Source organism: Anser brachyrhynchus (assembly GCF_964034855.1).
Source record: "Anser brachyrhynchus genome assembly, contig: SCAFFOLD_275, whole genome shotgun sequence".
In the NCBI taxonomy this organism is placed as follows: domain Eukaryota; kingdom Metazoa; phylum Chordata; class Aves; order Anseriformes; family Anatidae; genus Anser; species Anser brachyrhynchus.
In genome coordinates, this window is record NW_027663603.1 from 1 (window position 1) to 20,436 (window position 20,436).

At 35.9% G+C, this 20,436-nt stretch overlaps 1 protein-coding gene across 2 annotated transcripts in view; it reads right to left on the reverse strand.

Moving 5' to 3' along the window:
* Positions 1-6: 6 nt before the first annotated feature.
* The window catches only part of LOC308187181 (adhesion G-protein coupled receptor V1-like), a 34,644-nt gene continuing 14,214 nt past the window's right edge, over positions 7-20,436 (reverse strand). The window contains exons 9-18 of one of the 2 annotated variants that reach the window (XM_080609351.1): positions 18,243-18,419; positions 17,539-17,762; positions 10,288-10,320; positions 8,411-8,537; positions 8,137-8,322; positions 6,107-6,287; positions 5,329-5,492; positions 4,568-4,691; positions 3,910-4,176; positions 7-1,422 (exon numbers count right to left, since the gene is read on the reverse strand). In XM_080609351.1, coding sequence (XP_080465477.1) covers positions 1,292-1,422; positions 3,910-4,176; positions 4,568-4,691; positions 5,329-5,492; positions 6,107-6,287; positions 8,137-8,322; positions 8,411-8,537; positions 10,288-10,320; positions 17,539-17,762; positions 18,243-18,419 — 1,614 coding nt within the window. In that variant the 3' untranslated portion in view covers positions 7-1,291. The remainder of the gene's footprint in view (positions 1,423-3,909; positions 4,177-4,567; positions 4,692-5,328; positions 5,493-6,106; positions 6,288-8,136; positions 8,323-8,410; positions 8,538-10,287; positions 10,321-17,538; positions 17,763-18,242; positions 18,420-20,436) is intronic. The other variant, XM_080609352.1, reaches the window with a different exon arrangement.

Below are 20,436 nucleotides of genomic sequence, written 5' to 3' on the forward strand. Positions count from 1 at the left end.
CCAGGGTGCTCTATCCCAGCTGTGTAGCGCTGCTGCACTAACTCCAATTACCTCATTAAAACCTCTGTGTTTTCGGTGGTTTGGTTACATGCTACTTTGACCACTTTTTTATATGCTACACAACTGTCAAAGTAGTGACAGTATGGAAGAGACAGATCCCTAGTAAATATATTTTATCAATGATGACTGAGCAGGTTCCTCAGATGTTGGAGATCTTGGTATCCTATAATTCCATAAAGCACCTGTATATAAGCATGTTTACATCAAAACAATATTCTTAACACCACCAAATCCACAAAAATTATCCTGCAGATTAGACTATAAAGGACAAAAAAACAACAAAGCCCAAAACAGTGAACAGCACAACAACAAACACACAATGAACTTAATATCCTCTTTTCTTGAGACTATTCATATTTCAGATGTATTGACACAAGCATAAAGAACCAATTCACAGCCATAAGCATCTGCTTCAAGGCTTTAAAACAAACAGACAAAAAAAAAAGGATGATTTTTTAAATGCAAGAAGAACCTCTTCCCTAACTATTTGCACTATCGCATTTATTGTGACCTAACTTCTCTTTACAGCCTGTCTCAAGATTTCTTAACGAAAAATCATTTTTTCATCCAATTAAAACCCCATAGTAAATTTATGAAATGAATGTAACAAGGCGAGATGCCAAGTGCATTCAATTTTTAACCCTGCTAATTCTTCAATATATCATGGTGGCACAAAGGAAAATACTTTCAAAGGTCAGACTAATGAAGAGTGTCACATCCGGACTTTAAGTATAGATTTCAATCTGTAATTAACAGATAAAAGAAAAAAAAAAATACAAAAACAGAAAGAAAGAATACAGTAGTTTGCAGTTGAAAATTTCAAAGATGGGTACAAAAAGCCACCTAGTGCCACACAGTTTTATTTAGCTATTTGTTGAGTGGTTTTTTTTCTTTTTCTGTCAGCCTAGGTTATATTGTGCTCAATCATTCAGATTTTTCTGTATCTACAGGTTCCTGAGATTATAACAGAACATCAATGCTGAAGTCTTATTTAGTTACATTTCAACATGAGCTTCTGTGCACTTTTTAATATTTACTGTGTACTCCATAGTATTACAGGTGATGTCTTCAACACATTACAAATCATTTAATCCAAAATTTTGTAAAACTGTTTTTCTATAGTGCACTTCTATCAATGCACACTTGTGCATTTGATTTAATCAAAGTGCTATTTATAAAGTACCACATACACCAGTTCCAAAAGAGTGCAAAGATATTCTTTAAACGTTACTTACCAAAAAATGTTACTTTTGCCTTCTTCAACTGGCTTCTCTAAAGGTTCCAAAGAGAAAATTCCATTAGGATCATCATTTGCTTCAATAATAACTGTTGCCATTCCAGCCTTAAAGATAACTGTATCTCCTAAAAAAGAGGACAATTATTATTATTAAAATTGGAATCAGAAATGTAGGTAACTCTAAATCCAATTATGTTTTCTACTCACTACAATTGCTTTTATACAAAGAAAAGGACAATTATAAAAGTCAGTGAAAAACAGAATTTGAGGTATTCAGCAGCAGGCAAATCAGAGTAAAAGTATTTAAGTAGTGTACCATCCAGAGAGCAAGACGTAAGATTTTCAGGAAAAATGACATGAACTGAGAAGATGTGATTCTTACTACACAGTATCCTTGCATGTAGTTGTTATGTGAGGTAACATTTTCTGTTTGATCATCTGGACAAGTCAAAAGAATAAGATATTCAGAGGTACAGAATAAAAGAGTAAGGTATTCAGAGAGCCCCGACCTTCTTTAGACCTAGAAGAAAAGTATTGCATTTAAACTAAATACAAGCTATGAGCAATGTCTAAGAGTTTATTCACTCCCATATCAAAGAATATCTAAAAGGAAGAAACATAAGATTCTTATTATGTAGATGGGAAGCTAGCAGGATTTCAGTGTGCATATTAGTACAGGTAAATATTAAGGGATGTTAATTCTAACTCCATTGCATTGTCCATAGATGAACATAATGTGTCCACACCCACCCCATTTTTTGTCTTCTTTGAAAGTGTCCGACTAAATTTTGTTCCACGTTAAACAATGTGCTTATTCCTCTAACTTCATATACCTCTATTTGTATTTTCTCTCAGGAACAACAGTCCCCAAAAAAATTTCAGAACAGTCAAGGCCACTGTATGTAACCAATCATAGAAAGAAAACCAACTTTTGCTTTCAGGAATATGTATAGAAATATTCTTTATTCTTAGTGATTCTAGAATGGCTGTAAAACTATATGATGCTCATTTTAGAGGAAAAAGGAGGCTATGGATACCCATTCCCCATGTGCTAGGAGAAAAGCCATGATATGTTCCCAATGGGGTAGTATTGGGAGCTACCAGTAGATCCTGAAGAAAGTTATTAAAGTAGAAAGAGACAACAAAAGAGAAAACTTATGAAGGAAGAAGAATGGTTTTGTCTAATCCTTTCCCTAGTCTGATATTTTATAAGAGACCTGGGTACTACAGTGAATACCAGCCGACCTTGGGAAATAGCTTAGCTGCCTTATACTCAAATTACTGCTTTCCCTGTCAACCTCTGGCTGCCTGCTACCAATGTTCAGGGAAGGATTCAACTCAAGATCAATGCTGCCTTGTGAGAAACTCACAGGCCAGCCGCAGGGTGTCCACTGTAGCATGACCTCAATCACTTCAGTCTTATCGACTGCTAAAGACTAAGACCATCAGAGACTGTAATGAGAACTAAGATGCTTAGCGTGCTTACAGATGAAGAAATCTAATTTTAGGTTTCCTAATCTTGAATTGAATACCTGGTAGGTATTTTACTTTGAGAACGTGTCACACAATCTGAAGGTATAGTCTGATGGTTAATTGCCATCATCTTTCTTTGCTTTATTAAATTACAGCCCCTCAGGTTTCAATGGCTGATTCAATACAGCTTTGCTTTGCATTGCAAAGATTTGCAGCAGATTCAGAGCCTGTTATTACCTCTCAACTAGAGAACAGTAAAAAATGAAGGGCAGTAAATTAAAATTTGATAACACAATTGCAAATGACTCTCCCACAACACCATGAGTTTTGTTGGAGCTAGGTGTGGGGAGGGTCTTTATTAAATACTTAGGGCTCTGGAAAAATTATGAATTTCTTATACTTCACTTTTATTTTCTCATGTATATTACATAACAGTGATAATTTATTCTAAAAGATATGTATTTCAAAAACGTGAGGAATGGGCTGAATAATTTTGGTCATTCCTTTTTAAGTGTAAACTTTGAAAAATAAATAAATAAACAAAAATACGTTATTTCTAAGGTAATAAATCCTTTCTTTAGAGGTGGTCCCCTGGGTAAATTGTGACATATATTTTTCTGCAAATTAAGCCTTTTAAAACTATAGTCTCAGAGTGAAAAAAATGTATGCATACTTTTCGCTACTAATAAAATAGAGCAATTACATACCCTTCCTCCAAAATATGGCAGTTCTGTTTGTTTTTACAAAAATCATGTAGTTTTGTAATACACTCTGGAGCATGAAAAAAATAACTAAAAGAATACCTCTTTTCCTAAGACTGTTGGGTACTAAATTTTGTTTTTTTTTTTTTTTGCTTTGTGTTTTTGTATTGAAGTCCATCTAATTTGGAGCATTTATATTTGAAAAGGGACTTTCACTCCAGTTGTTTTTGCAGGCAAAGTATCAACTCTATCATTTGATTTTTGTTTCCAATAAAATAATTAAGGATGAAAATTCAAACACAGTATGCATTTATTGTATAAAAATCTTGAAGCAAACATTATTCGTATAATTCTTGGCATTTAAATATTGCTTTATGATAAGACCAAGATACTAAGAAATTGCCAGCAAAAAAAAAAAAAAAAAAAAGGAAGACTTACCTGTAGAATTGAAAAGGATAATATAAAATGTTTCATCAGTTTCAGGGGTATCATCATCGTTGATATACACAGATAAATTCTGCTCCCTTTCTCCAACATCAAACAAAATGACACTGTTCTTTCCACTGGGAACAAAGTCTCCCTCTTCAGCTGTTGCATCTCCATTAACAGTAATATACTGGACAACAACAGCGACATCAGCAGATCCATTCCTTAGGACTGTAAAGTTTGCAACACTTCCTTCTTGAACACTCACTGTCACAGGTTCTGAAAATACAAAAGCAACAAATCTGTCTGAGTTCAAGCCTGAGTTGCTTGCATTTGCTCTGTTTTCTTAATTCTCTCTAGTAGGATCTTCCTCTTCAATGAAACAATAAGATGTATGTGATAAAGGTAGGAAATAATTCAGGTACGAGAGAATATTTTGTACCTTGCCTCCTAACTGATCTCAACATCAACAAAGAGAAAAATGACACACACAAAAAAATGGGAAGGTTCTGAAGGAAACAAATATAAATTAAATACAAAAAAAAAAAAAAGTTTGGGGAGCTTTTCCACTTGCTCTTTTGGGATTACGATTTCGCAATGATCTGGTTTGTGAAAAAAGTCCGTTTTAGGTAGTGTATGTATTCCACATTTATAAACAATAATATCTAACCTGCAAAATAAATGGGATCATCATTCTTTGTTATTTGTAAAATTGCAGTGGTTACATTGCCCAGCCTGGCTCCACCGGTAGCATTGAATAAACTGATGGTGAATACTTCCTCCTCTTCAGGCACCTGAAAGTATTAAGACATTAATTTCTAGCATACAAAACACTGAAGAATTTAAAATGAAAAGTTAGGGGGATTAATAAGCCAGAGATTTCTGAGTGTTGTTTTTATTTGTCAGTCCTTATGTGTCTCAAGAGGGATGATAATTCATACAGTTATACAGAAATTATCATCCATCTACAGTTTTTGTAAGTAAGTCCCTTCCTCTTTATCTTGCACAGATGACCCAAAAGTTACCTTCCAGTTTTATGTTTCTGATACATGTAGTTTTTTTTACAGCTTTATTTATTTATCATTAGGTGTAATCTTTCTTATATTACTTCAAATTTATCAGCATATAGGATTAGGATTGAAATTAGGATTCCAGTTATCAAGATACGAGTTTCAGTCAAACTTTCCTATAACTTTACCACAGTACAATTACTCTCAGCTTCTACCTTTTTTGTTTAGAGGTATGCACAGCTTCTGAAATTTCTCTATGATTTGCAGACATTATCTCAGTTCTACCCAAGTATTTTGATATTTCCTACAAGTTATTAGGCTCTTGAGAAACACACATTCCTTTTTTCTCCTTATACTCTAATGTTTTAGTACTTACTCTTTGTCCCATATTCTCACCCCAAAACACTGTAAAAGTGTTTACCTCATCTGGCAGTGAGTAAATGGTGATATTTTTTGAAAACTCCAGATTATCAAATAAAATAGTCCCTTGCTCTGGATAGACGTCATTGGTACATGCTGGATCAACAACCCAAGACACACTAACATTTCCATAGTTTCCTTGATTTCTTACAACTCTGTAAACAGCTAAAAAACATAAACAGAGTCAGTGTGCATATTCAGAGCAACAGAAATCAAAAAGGAACATCTGAAACATCTGAAACTGAGAAAAAGGAAATACAATAATAACCAATTTCACTTCTTATGAAACCAGTAACATGTTGGAGTGCTACAGAAAAGGACACACAAAGACAGATTACTAAAGCAGTGCAAACTGCTTTAATTTCACATGTTAATTCTTGCCTGTAAAAGTAATTGATAACTGAATAGATCAATTAAAATCACCCATAGGAAGATTTAACTCTACGTTTCTCTTATATAACACCCCATTCTTCATTCTCCACAAACAGAGCTACTACCTCCACGTTGCACTTTGCACATACATCAGTACTCCATCCCTCCTGTCTGGAAAATTCTCTAGCAATCCTTTTTACTCAGTTAATCCCTCTGTTTTTCCACACCCATACTTCTCCACTTCACTCTCCGCTGCTCATCTTGCTTGGCATTGTACCAATCTGTAAAGTCCTGAGTGGAGATTTTAGTAAGAAGTCTCCTAGACTTCTGTTATCCTAGAACAGGGAAAATAAGACTTGCAGAAGCAGACAGCAGATAAAGAAGTAACTCTAATAAAAAGGAATTACCGGTATGGATGACTTCTCCTTTGCTTTCACTTATTGTTACTGTTAGTTCGTAAGGTAGAAACTGAATGATACCATGCGGATCATCATTCTTCAAAATGGTTATATTGACCATTGTGGCATTCCCCAACTTGCCTGGCATTTCACTGTAGCCACTAAGTACCACAGAATATAGCTCATCCAGCTAGAAGAGGGAAACTCAGTCAGAACAAAAATACATATTCAACATCCACATCAAAAACAAAATGGTCTATAGTCCACAGTCCCCCATCAGGCAGAAAGGGATACAAACTTAAAATGAAATCACACACATTCTACATGCAATAAACGTTTGTATAATGCTATCAAATAAAGGAAATTGTTAGAACTTTCTATCTCTAAAAGCATCAGTTTCTCCAAAAGTCTATTATTATTATAAGCAGGGACTTATTTTGTGTACTTAATTTAGAATCGCATAATTTCACAAGTAATGTTTGTAACACACTCTGAAATGTAAATTTTCTTTCCTCCAAGACTTCTTAAGATTCCTGGCTTTGTAACAGGTAAAGCAAAGATTTTTAAACCATGGACAGCATGCTAATTTAGAAAGAATTGATCAACTGGCTTTATTAATCTAATGGGACATGGTACTTTCAAAAAAGTATCAGAGAACATTAGAAAAAAATATTGCATTTATCTATCTAGAAAACAGCATTACTCTACACTGGGGAGAACTCAGTGAAACTGGCTGGTGGTTAGCAGTAAAGAAACACACATGAACTGGTTCTTCACATACAATTCAATTAAACAATGGTGTTCAGTACTACAGAATGTCATGGATGCTAAAACCTTACCTGCGTTCAAAGCGTAACTGCTTCAATTAACAGAAAGAAAATCTGAAGGCACCCAAAGATACCATCCATTACTCCAGACATCCTTGGACTGCCCACCATTGGAGGCTGGGATGGCATTCTGGAGGAAAGTGATTATATATGTCCTGCTCATGTATGTGGCTTTTGGCCACTCTTGGAGATAGAAGAGTATAAAAGGACCTCCTTATTTTTTAGTCCTGACACTACAATTCGTATGTTTTTGCCTGAGCGTTTCAGCAGGATGACTTACCTAGTCTAATAATACTGCTGTAAGCAGGGAAATACTTTTATCTCAGCCTGCTGATGAACTAGTAAAAACTGGGAATGGAACTATTAAATAACCCGCTGTTTTAGTGCCTAAGTTTTACTAGATTAACTTATGTTCCTGGCTTCTGTAGTGGAGTTCAGACTTCTTATGTCTCCTTTCTTTGGAGTATGTAGGGAAAAGAAACCTGAATTTCTACAGCAGCCTATGCAATTGAAGTTGGAGTTGCTGTGATCCCCTGATTTCCTCATCATATGGTCCTCCATCCCTCCTTCAATCCATGACTGATGACCACCTGGCCCTACAAAAAGATTATTAACCTTCCTAAAACCTTTATGTTTTGTAAAGCTGGCTTTCTGACATCTTACTCCTAGATCAGCTCATTAGCAGGATCAGACAAACACAACTAACTGCTTATGCGAAATACAGCATAGGAATGTGCATGTAAAGGCAGCAAAAAATGCTGAATCACAGCAGCTAAAATTTATGTTAACATAAATGTGGTAAAATCAAACCCTTGCAAACTTCCTGATGGAATCCAGGATGGCTGATGCACAGGAAAGGGAACAAGCTACAGAAAAGCAGAAAGCAAAGAGAAAAGCAACAGACACATGCCTCAAATTGTGCAGATTTCTGGGATTACAAAACAATAGAGATATCAGAGAAATGAATATTCAGGCAAGACTGACAAGACCTGATTTGTATTGATATAAAGTGCTTTCATATGGTGCTTGACTATCTTATAGGCCTTTCAGTCACTCCTCCTCTATCTATTTCTCACACTTAAGAAAAAGAAAGCCTTCAAATGTTACAGAAAAATTGCTGGTATTTACAGGTGAAACCATCTATATTTTAGTAAGTGACAAACAAATATGTATGTGAATGCAATTTAAAGAGAGAAAAATATTAATTCTTACCTCTGGAATCCCATCCATCCTTGTCAGTAGAGTAATTATGATCTCTCTTTCACCAGGCTTAAACTCCAGAATTCCTGTGCTTCCATAAAACTCATTATTATCTCTTGGTTCTACAGTGTAGCGCAGAAACTGTCTGATGAGGCTTCCTCTAGTGCGAACAATCTGCAGCTCAACAGACTCCCCTTCCTGCAAAAAAATAAAATTAATCTTTTTCTAGCACTCTGTTAGAACTAAGTCGTCTGTAATGTTTAAGTGACGTTACTCGGATAGCTACCTTGATGCTGTAGGGACCTCTGGAAGAGGAAGAAAATTCGAACACTCCTCCAGGATCATCGTTTTCCAAAATTGTAATTTCACAAGTAGTAAACCCGTATTTCAGTATCTGATTTTCCACACTGACCCTGAGAAAGGAAGGTAAGAGGTTTTTTTCAAGTTGCAACTCTGTTTAGCAAATCCATACAGAGGAGATCAGGATATTGACAAATTTTATGAATAAATTATGAAAGCCAACAGTTACCTACAAGGATTAAAACAAGTTAAGAATGATACAACATCAGAATGTTTTATCCATTCGTAAAAAATAAATAAATAAATAAATAAAATAAATAATTGCCTCTGAAGTAACTTTTTGTTTGTTTGTTTCTGATTAGCTTTTTATAGCTAGTAACTCTGTTGTTTGTTTGTCTGTTTTTGATAACACATGCACACAACACACAGGAAAAGAAACAGAATAGTGCCAGGAAAAAAAAAAAAAAAAAGTTAGTTAAATTCAGAACTACTTTGTACTTGGATCAAGGTATAAAGGAAATTCCAAAATCACCTATGCTGAGATTACACTGAAAAGCATAAATTTCCATTATTGCTTTGTTTGTCAAAGTTTACTACTGACATAAAGAGGCAGAAATTTGACCCTCGATACCATGGATTTCATCCTCAGCTCTGTGTTAGCCTGCCTTCTGTAGATGTGGAGACTACCTGTAGGATCCCTGTCTGACTCTACAAAATGTTGGACCTGCTCTCAGTAGCTCAGACTCATTCCCCTTTCTCATTACTCCTTTAAAGCACATGCTGAATGGTGCAAGAATGAAGTACGTTGACCAAATACGCATACTTCAGATTCCTCTCAGTAAAGGATTTCTCTCTCTGGGCTTCTCCTACACCATCTTGATCGTACTCTGTGACAGGAATGGGCAGTATCTGATAACAGTAATGAACCTTGCATATTACTTGCTTGCCTTTCCTCAGAAGCAGTAATTTTCATCATTTTAAATTTCTTATATTAAAAATTCCAGAGAAGCACTATTGCAGGATGCATCAAGAATACACCTTCAGATTGATGGTCTGCATATGATTTATTACATGTAGTTTTAGGTACTTAGATTCCTTTGCATCTTTCACGTTTCCTGTCAGTATTGTATTTTTCAATGAAATCGTGGTCCTGCATACTGTACATATTTTTGTGCTTTCACTGTGCTACAACCTAGACTTTATCAAACACTATTTCATGAAGAAATGTGATCTATTATATCCAGTTTTTGAAATCAGGCCCAGAACTGTGTCCAGAAGCACGTTTTAAGTAACTGGAACCTACACACACAAAAACAACTTAGCATTGTTGTAGCACAGTCTACAGGACAGGGTACAGGATGCAAAATAGGTAATACCTATTTAATAGAGTAACGTGCTCATGTTTGTTACATGTTTAAAAAAAAAAAAAAGTCGGTAGAAAAAATAACCTGTGTTATATAAATTATATGCATGTTAGTCTAAATCAAGATAACTTTCCTTGTCTTTGACTAGAGAAAATTACTCTGTAACTCTAATCAGTTCAGCCATTTAGTTGGGGCAAACTGTATTTGTAGCAGTTTAAAACAATTAATTCATTATTCCATGAAACACTCAAATATCAAACACTGAGCCATGCATTCATAACTTTCATCATTCACAGATCCTACATAAAGAAATGCCTTCAAGCAAGAACCCCATGCCATCAAACGAAACACCAAAGGGGAAGCATGCGTTGTCTGAAGAGATGCAGAGACGTGATTCTTGGGGGGGAAAGAAATGATAAAGACAGTTTCTGTCCAAACCAACCACTTCTAAAACAAAGCATTGATTCACTGAGGACAGAAAACAGTTCACCGCACTTACCCAAAGAACACGACAAACCTTTCTGTCTCTACCCTGTCAACACAGAGGAAAAAAAAAAAAAAAAAAAGAGGATGTAGAAAGTAATGAAAGTGCCACTTACTAAAATTTCAATACTACCCATCTTATAAAAGAACAAAAAACTAACAAAAGGGACAAAAAAAAAAAAAAGAAAAAGAAAAAAAAGAAGGCTTTCTTTTTACTTTCCAAAAGTTTATAATGTTCTTTTTATGGGAACCCTGCTTGCTTGGCATTTTCCTGTTGACAAAGGCCAGCAAGTGGGCAGTTCCCACTTAGGAGGAGTGACCCCATGACCAATTCAGCATGTCAAGAGCCACTCAAGGTGTTCCCTACCAAGCCCTCCTCAAAGAGCTTGATTACTGACTGCGTGATCACAACTGCAGCAGCCATCCACGATTATAACCCTTTATTAGGGAAATACATCTACGTGCCTCTGTGATATGGTGTTTCATCAGTCTGACAAAGTAATGATAAAAACAGATAAGCACAGAAAGAGTACTGATGGGTACACAAGGAAAAGTAATTAGGCACAAAATCACAGCAAACCTCATTTACAACAATTTTTTAGTTAATCAGATTACCAAAGTAGTATATATACATGTATAACATAAATACAAATATAAGAAAGAGAAGCAGAAGGAGAAAAAGGGGAAAAAGAGGGGACAAGGAAATAAAGGGACAAAAAAAAGAAAAGAAAAAGGGGAAAGGAAAAGGTATTTGCTAATCAAAAGGTTAAAAAATTAAATCAAGTTTCAACCAAGCATTTATAACAAAACTGCCACATGAAGTCAGTCAAAAGGGCAGCATTATTCTGCAATAGTAATCATGTATTTTGGCTTTCTTAATCAAAAATACATTAAATACAAAAACTGTATCGTCTATCAAAGCACCAAAAACAGATTAAAACAGTGTTTGTAAGGTGATAATTGGGCTCCACTAATCTCAAAAATAATTTAAATTTGGAATTCAATACAGACAAGAGTTCACTCTAAATTCTGAGAAGTAAATACATTCACAGACGTTCTTTCGAATAGGAAGTCTGAATTAATTGAAATTTGTTATTGATATTCACTGAAGCTAGGTATATATTGAGACATTCTCCCTTCCCTCAGAAACATGCAAAAGCATTCAAAAAACAGCAAAATATTAACACAATGAAAAGATCAAGGAGAAGATTCCAGAGTTGGTAATGCTAAAATTTAATTATATCGCTAAGCTGTTAGTAAAATAATTTACAACAGAAAATAAAAATGAATCACTATATCAAGTGAGCTTTTGATATGTATTAAACCTAGACAGCTTTCAGGTCAGGAAGCAACCAGTAAAATTCAGTCCATCAACTGGTAAAAAAGAACATTGTTCAGGTGGTTTCTCCATACAAACCCCATCTTGAACACCTGGATCCTTTTATTTATTTACTTATTTGTTTGTTTGTTTGTTTATTTATTTATTATCTGGTCATTTTTTTTCTCTGGCTGATATCATGAGTGGTCAGACCGCTATCACTGCCCTGGCACAGTAATGTTAGTTACTTCTCCAAAAAGTCATAAAACATCCTATGCAGAAACTTAATAGAAGCAGCTAGGTTTAGGTTTCCAGCTCCAAGATGCTGTTAAGCAAACAATGAATGAACGAAGCTGTGGCTGCCCCATCCCTGGAGGTATTCAAGACCAGGTTGGATGAGGCTGTGGCCAACCTGATCTAGTAGGTGCCATCCCTGCCCATGGCAGAGGGGTTGGAAGTGGATGATCTTTAAGGTCCCTTCCAACCTGAGCCATTCTGTGATTCGAAGAATGGTGCACTCAGTAGTATTCTTTATATCTATACTCTAAGGCATATACATGTAACTTTTCATAACATAGAATGCATATCCCTAACAAGAAATTTTTAAAAAATAGTATTGAAAAAAAAAAGAAGAATTAAGAGAACAAAGATAAATTAGGAAAGTACATTTTAAATTTAAATCCAAAATGTTTGTTGTAAAGTATTCTCACAGGTTTACTTTTTTCTAGGAATAATAAAAAAAAAAAAATCCCAATTCTATTGTTTTGAACAATTACATTGTAATGCAATTATCATACTCACATCCTGCAAACTTTTATCCTTTTAATCCAAATGCTTGCTTTTCGGTTCAGTGTACTCTTCATGTGCTAAACCTAAGTCCATACAGGGCTAAACCAGGCAAGGTGAAGCGTTCAGCAAATAGCTGCATAATACTTCCAGCAGCCAGCTCAGATCGACCCGGAGGAGCTACGGGGCTGGACACAGGGTCCGTGCCACCAGAGAGCTGCCAGGACACCAGCCCCATCCCCTGCCACGTGCACTTCCAACCTCGAAGAACAGAGGGGCGTTCATATACCACCCTTACACCACGGAGGAGATGCTCCCAGACTGCCTGACACTACACGGGTCCAGTTCAGTCCCGTTTCACTCCTCGTGGTATGTGAAACCAGCTCTTTAGGTGTTCCTCTGACAGCAGTATGGAAACAGGACAAAGAGGGCTATTCAGAAGCAGCAATAAAAGTTAAAACAGCTGCTTTGACATGGTGGCTTAACCGTGGCCAGCAGCTCCTCCAGCTAGTGAAAAGAACTCTTGACCAGGAATAAGGTGATACCAATCACTGGGAAAGCCACTTCCCTGTTTTTATCCTCAGCTTATTTTTTCCTGTAAAATGGCTATGTATGGACATGAAGTTTCATATCGTCACAGACAGTAAACCCTGGCAATGCTTATGATGCTGCCAAAAGAAATACAACCTCAAAGTGTGTAAAGCATTTCTTATACAACAAGACTAATGTGAAATGACTGATCATTAGGGAAATTCTTTCAGTAAAAAAAATCATAATTATTATGTAGCAAGAACTACAGATGAATTAGGACAACTGACAGGAGCTTCAAAATGTTTCTTACACTTTTTTAAACATGCAGTACAAGAAAATAGGAGAAATTAGAGTTTTGACTAAGTTTAAGGTACCATGAGAATTTCAATGTTAAGAACTAACTAGAACCACAAAATAATTAAATAAATAAATGAAAAATAGCTTTGAAGTTAATAACTTTTGACAAAATCTGGAATTTCTGCAGAACCTGAGTGTTCTGAAAGACACATGAGAAACTTAATTTCCACTGTGAATCTACATGGCTGTCATTATTAAACCACACTTCTCTAAAAGACTTTCTTTTCTATCAGGGTATCTCAAAAAGGGGGAAGTGAAATTGCTTGTGGAACATTACTCAATTTGCTTGCATTCAGTGTTCACCCCCTCTTCAATTTTTTCAGGATTATCTACTGATTTAATTAGAGGCAGGCTCTAGCTCTAAAGAACTGCATTAAAGTAGGATTTGCCACATTAGACTTTCCATAGTGCCTCTCATCAGAGGAAACACCTTCTCTCCAGGTTTAATCCATCATTTATTTGATTTTTGAGGCTATTTTAATTTTTCTGAGTCATAGCAGGAGAGATATGTTGTTATTTTGAGAAGTAATGAAAACAAGCAGTAGGTGTCCAGCGCACTCATTTCAACATTCTACTATTTTCAAATGACTTTTTCCCCGTTAAAACGCAGTCTGATCAAACCCTTGAGGCATCCCTGGAGGTTTTCAAGGCCAGGTTGGACTAGGCTGTGGGCCGACCTGATCTAATGGGTGGCATCCCTGCCCATGGCACTGGGGTTGGAAACTGATGATCTTTAAGGTCCCTTCCAACCCAAGCTATTCTGTGATTCTATGAAAATTTACATAAGTAAGATAGATATGGTTTTGAAACAGACACTAACCAAAGGGAATTACCAAGTAAGGAGAAAATCCTAGCTCCATTAAGCAGTATGGCAGTGAGTAACCCACAACACATAAACCCTTAAGCCCTGTCCATCAACACTACACAGTGATTTAAATGGCCCTCCTATGCTTTTCTAACTTTTTGACATGTAGCAACCTCTAAAACCCAAAAATGTTTAAAAACTGCCAGATATTTCACAGTGAAATAGTCAAGTCTGTATTTTACATTTGTAATTTTCAAAAAATTACTTCATAACTCATAGGTCTAATCATTTTCCACATAAACTGATGACAGAATGTCAGCCTATGGAAATCTGTATCCCATCACAGAAATCACTAGAACAATAAAAATCTTCAAATAACGTTGCTTCAGTTTATTATATATAGTAAATGAGATTTATGTCGTAACATATGCATATGGATCTGTTCTGGCATCCTAACTTCCATGAGTTAAGACTCAAAAAATGCTGGAGCATAAGGACTGCCTAAACAGTTGTCTGTTTGTTGATTATCACTTCCACAAAATAAAAGTGATTTATCCCCAGATCCCAAAGTCTCCAAGTTCTCAGTCTCACCACCACTCACTCATGAGCACAAACACAGGCCACGTCCCCAGCCCACATACCCTGCAGGTTCTGGCCCTCTGGTTGTGCCAGGTGCCAAACTGATAGCTGTCTGCACCTTAACTGGGGGGCTGATAACTGCCAGTGAGAGATTACGTTGTGTAGAAGGAAAAAACAGCAATCAGATTTAAAAAAAACTGATTTCTGTTTGTGCTTACCAGGTAAAATGAACAGCCCTAGTATGCATATATGCTCTCACAAAGCACACACACAATTTCCATGGCCTGTTCCACCTACATTCATCAAGAAGACCAAGGTCTTTCCTTTCTCACATAGATTTCACTACAGACATCTGGTTTTATTTATGCTTGGTCTCAATTCAGGCCTATTCAGATAGGGCAGGCATTCAACCTGAATCTGCTCCTAAAAAAAGAAAATATAGAGAAGCTTCAGCAGATACAAGACTCTCTTGCTCCTTCATTACTCATCATTACTCATCTGTGTTCTTTGGAATCATATTTTTCATGTTATACATTTTCCTCCAGTTTGTGGACAAAATTCAGAGCTAGTTTTAATATCTGTGGTCTAAGTATAGAGAGCATAAAGCAAGAAAGGATAACATTGTTTTTAATGGCTTGGAAAAAATATAGTTATGGATGCACTTAAAGCTTATTTAAAATTGAACTGCCTTGACAATACCACTAAGCCGTAAATAATACATCCTTGTTAGAACTAATTATTTTGATTATTTTACCCGTGCTATTAATAATTGCAATACATTGAATGCTTATGAACATATGTCTATGTCTGTAGTTTCATTAAAGTTCTTACATGCTTTCTTTTCTCGCTGACTTATGCTACAATTTACGGAACAGTACAAGCACATCTACAGCACAGTGCATCTTTGTTTTCATGCTCATTCACTACTGCTGTGAGGTGCTGGCTGCCAGCCTCGGAAACTGAAATCTTCTATTTGTCCACAAAATACCAACCAGGCTGAAAGCAATAGCACGGGCGTACACGTAACCCTGCCAGTATCCTTCAACCCTAATTTGAAGAGTCATGTCTAGTACTGAAAGGATGATCTCTGCAGTCATTTCATTCTTGGCTTCTGCTAATTAGTTGAAGTGAGGGATGCTACCAAGGTCTAGAGAAAAGTTCAGATTCTATCTCCTCCTTGCTTACTTCTTTTTCCAGGACAGACCACCTGTTCCTCGGTTCACTCTCTGACCCTGCCAAGTGTGGGAAAGCTGCTTACTGTTGGCACACTTTTCACCATCCACTTCATGATCAACAGAGCCTACGGCTTGCACCATACACAGCAAAAGCAGAACACTGGTTGTATTTGTTCAGCTGCCAGTTCAATCCCTGTTGCAGCCACCATTTTCAAGGTATAGCCTACAGTTGTAACTCAGGATAAATGGCAGAAAACTGTACTTTCACACACGTGAATCAAAAAAGTTACCCTTTCATGCTGCTTACTTCTATCTACTTACTTGTTTACCTCAATACCACTCTGCATTCTTGGCCACCTTACACTCAAAACTTGAACCATCATTTCTAATCCTAGTTTCCCCCTTTGTGCCAGAGACTCTAAAAAAATTCCTTGAGACAAACCAGTTTCTCCCACAGAAAGAAAGCGGAGAACTGCTTGCAATAGTCTCTGTTTTTATTCTGAAAAGGATTGCCTTTTTAATGTAATGAGTAGCCAAGGTAGAATAAAATAACTAGTTCTGAACTACATGCATTAACCAGCCACCTTTTAATCAAGCAAGCCAATCCCGCAAAGGAATAACATCTTCCCTGTGTGCCATAAAGATGTTCGAAAACCATGTTTTCTGAAATGGGATCTTCTAGTGATCAACAACAGCGTGAGGAGCTTCTTGCCTATTGTTTGCTAATGTGGAATCACTGTGGATATCTAAGAGCTAGCCTACGCTTCCTGTACAGAATAAAAATACTTCTTCTGCATAAGGTAAGGACTATGTAAGTAGTAGATGTTCAGTGTGGAAGCTGGTGCTGGCAGACCACTGTAGTATGTTTTCAGTAAAAGTGGAAAATGTACCTTAGACAAATAGGAGGTAATACAAGAGCACGTGTGGTGGTATTTCTGTATTTACTTATGTAACTGAGCTGTGGGAAGCAGGACAGACGATATAGCCAAGACACTCTTGTTAGTAACTCAAAGAGGGAAAAGACTCCTGATTATAAACTAATTTAAGTTTTCTGAACAGTGTTCACATGCAGATAATAGTATCACCTGAGGGCCCTTACAGCCTGTTATCCTAAAATCCTCCACTAGATGAGAAGGGAGACCAGAACACTGTGCTTCAGAAACCCCACTGCATTCTCATTAGCAGAAGACTGCAATAATAGTCACACTGGGATATTCTGGGGGCTATGAGCTGACAGAAGTATCTAATTATCAAGGAATATTGAACATGCAGATCAAACAAATAAACTGCAAGTCTAATTCTACAGTGACACCCAAGTTATAAATGTTTTTTCTGACAGAAAAAGTTCTGCATTGCTTTTTAGTTCTCACTTTAGTTTTTCCCATTATCTTACTAAATATTATTTTTCCGAAAAAAAAAAAGTGTTAAAACCAAGAGCTATAAAAAAGATCAAAACTGAAAGAACTTTCTAAATAGCATACAGAATTTTCATGAAAATATAAACAGTTAAGTCATTAGATAATAAATGCAAAATGGTTTCTTACATTGATCTCCAGTCAAAGAACCCATACACAGTCTGAAACAAGGGCCCACTATTTCTTCAGACACATATCAACACAATGCAAGCAATACCATGTAATTAACACTGTGCTAATCTGTTATGCATAAATCGAGTACTGCAGCTGATACATATGAATAGAGAATAGGGTACAATACCTGTCCAAAGTTAATAACACAGTTTCGTTCATTTCAGGTACATCATCAGCTTTAATGGTGATGTTAATTGTGGTATCACTTTGTCCAGATAAGAAAACCACGGAGCCGTTAAAAGGACTTATATCATCCTGTGTTACCGCCTTTTGATTGGGACCAGAGGGTTTCAAACTCCAGAACACAGTTGCTTGACCATCAGTCCCATCTCGATGCAATGCAATGGAAACCTGTGAAACACATTAATTTGTTGTGACTTGCAAAAGTAGATGCAAAACCGATTACTCCCTTGCAAATTACTATTTGAATAAATAATAATAAAAACAAAAGTTTGGCCAGTTCTAATTTGAGAATGGGAAATGATCTATCTTATTCAGGATTTGTCTCAGTCCTACTTTACATGACTATGCTCGCAATTGGTGAGAGAGACTAACTGCAGTATCTTTTGCTCTGTGTGAGCATCAAGGGCTAACTGGTTTTAGATACTTACACAGAAAGCAAAGACCAATCTCAGTTCTCTGGAAATCAGTAACAGATTATTTCAGAGCATTTTTTTTTTTTTTTAAAGAAGAGAATATTTAGGATAAGACAGAACTTACAGGAAGGCTTTTCCTCACATTAATTGTCAAATGCTACACTGAATACAGCAAACTCCACCTTCTCCAAATAGGTTTTCCATAGCAAAAGACAATATAAAAAGGCTTACTTACCAGCGTAGCAGGGGAATCTTCTGGTTCAGAAAGAATAATCGGTAGATTGCTAATAAAGCCTATTTCTCCATTTGCAATATCTGGAGTAATCCTCAAAGAAATATTTCGAATTTCGCCTAATCTAGGACTCACAGATGGGACTAGAGGAATTCTATTCACCAGTTCAACTCCTTCCAGCTGTAGGAAAAAGTAAAAGAAAAGTGAGAAATAAGAAGCCTCAGCACCAAGTCAGAACAGTTCTGACATTTCAGAGTAATTTTCATATAAAGGAAGTATACATCTCCAGAGCAAATTCTTCCTACTGATAGCACTGCTGTTATAAAAATTTGTAAGTAGACATGTCAAAGAAATTAAGTGGATATTGTTGAGCTGTCAGCAGAATGGTACACCTCCCAGACAAATCATGTTAGTGTATGTAATTAAACACAGATCAAGCCAGAGAGAGAGACTCTGTTCCAGATCAGCTGATACATTACTAGAGCTATTAACAACAGTCATTGATGAGCAGCATAGGCAATTGTCTAACATCATTTTTTGTGGCTTGCATTGATAAAAATCTAGGGAAATCACTGAAGTCATAATAATTTACAGCCCTTGATCAAACAGCCAAATAATAATCCACTTTTCTTTCCTCTCCACAAAATTTTAAGGAATTCTCTATCTAAGAACTACCAGAGCCACATTAAGAATTTAAATTCAGTACAGTATTTCAAAACTGTATTTTACTTGTCACTGCATTTCTGATAGATTATAGATACTAAGAGGAAATAGATTTTTTTCATCCTTTTCTTTAAAAGGGAAGCATCACTCGCTAAGCCCAGCACCAGTAGTGACACACCAAGGAAAGCAGAACTTGCCTGTTTAATTATTTCCTTTAAATATTATTTATTCCATGTGATTCTGTCTACATGCATCATTACAATAAATGTTTCCATAACAGATTTGCATATATTTCTGTGAACATTTCACTGGGGCATAAACTCCCACTGACATTTTTTCTTGGAGTTATCAGGTGTTATCATAGAGTAAAGCTTTATTTTTTGGGGATAAAATAGTGGCCTTTCTTAAATTCATATAGTAATCATGGTTCACCATTTCAAAAGATGATTTTTAAAGTCTTACAGTTCTTGAAACCAAACTCTATAAATATGTGGGCTGTATCATATTTTGTTCCACAACTGCTTGAGTAACACCCAGAAATATGCATGAACATTTATCTGATGATAGATGGAAATGTTTTACAAATACTGTATTTAGTAACTGATTCTCAACCATTCCAACTTGTTATCAAAAGTCTGAAGAACAGATGATGGCACTGTTTGTTTCTCCTCTTTTCTGAGCTTTCTCCTAGCATAGGCCCCGATTCTGCAATTAACAGGATGAAAGTGCACCATTGTGCGGTTATTAGCTCAGTAAACTTTCTGAAATACTACACAGCCAAAACAATTTGCTCTATTTAAAGTGTATGCTGTATTTGGATCCTGTATGGTACCTTTGGAATAAAGTAATAATCAATAAAGAACAGAGATTTTACTCTTTCTGCAATGTTTCCTTTAGTACCTTTTAAAGGAAACCAGTACAAAGAGAAAAAAATATATAGTTATTTGAACAATAACAATTAGTTTATGAGCTTAATTTTCAGAGTTAATCTTCCTAGCTATACCAAAAACCGCATCTCTGATTACAGCACGTTATTTAATTGAAGGTGTCACTAAGGAATATATCTCACATTAACATTATCTCCTGTACCTTTATTCATCCTACAGTTTCATTTGCTTCTCTGCTGATTCCTGAGTCAATTCTTTATTTTGCCTAAGTACAACTCATTCTAAACATGTTCACTGAGATTATCATTTATTCACGATGCAGAAGGATTGTCACAGTGATAAATAGTGGTGTTTTCCTTCTCTATGAGTTTCTAAATTAATTATTTGAGCTGGAAAGCTCCTCTGATTTAATTTCTTCAAACAAAGATTTTATTTATAGTTCATGGAGAAAGTACAGAAAAAAAAAAAAACGGATTGGAATCTACAGTTTGAAAATCCAGGCAAAGTGCTTGGAATGACTGAACATTCTGAAATATTTATCAGATGTGTGTCTTGACTACAGTCAAAGGACAAAAAAAAAAAAAAAAAAAAAAACATTGAATACATGGAATTAGACATTTAAGAATTTTGTGGATCTCTCAAACCTC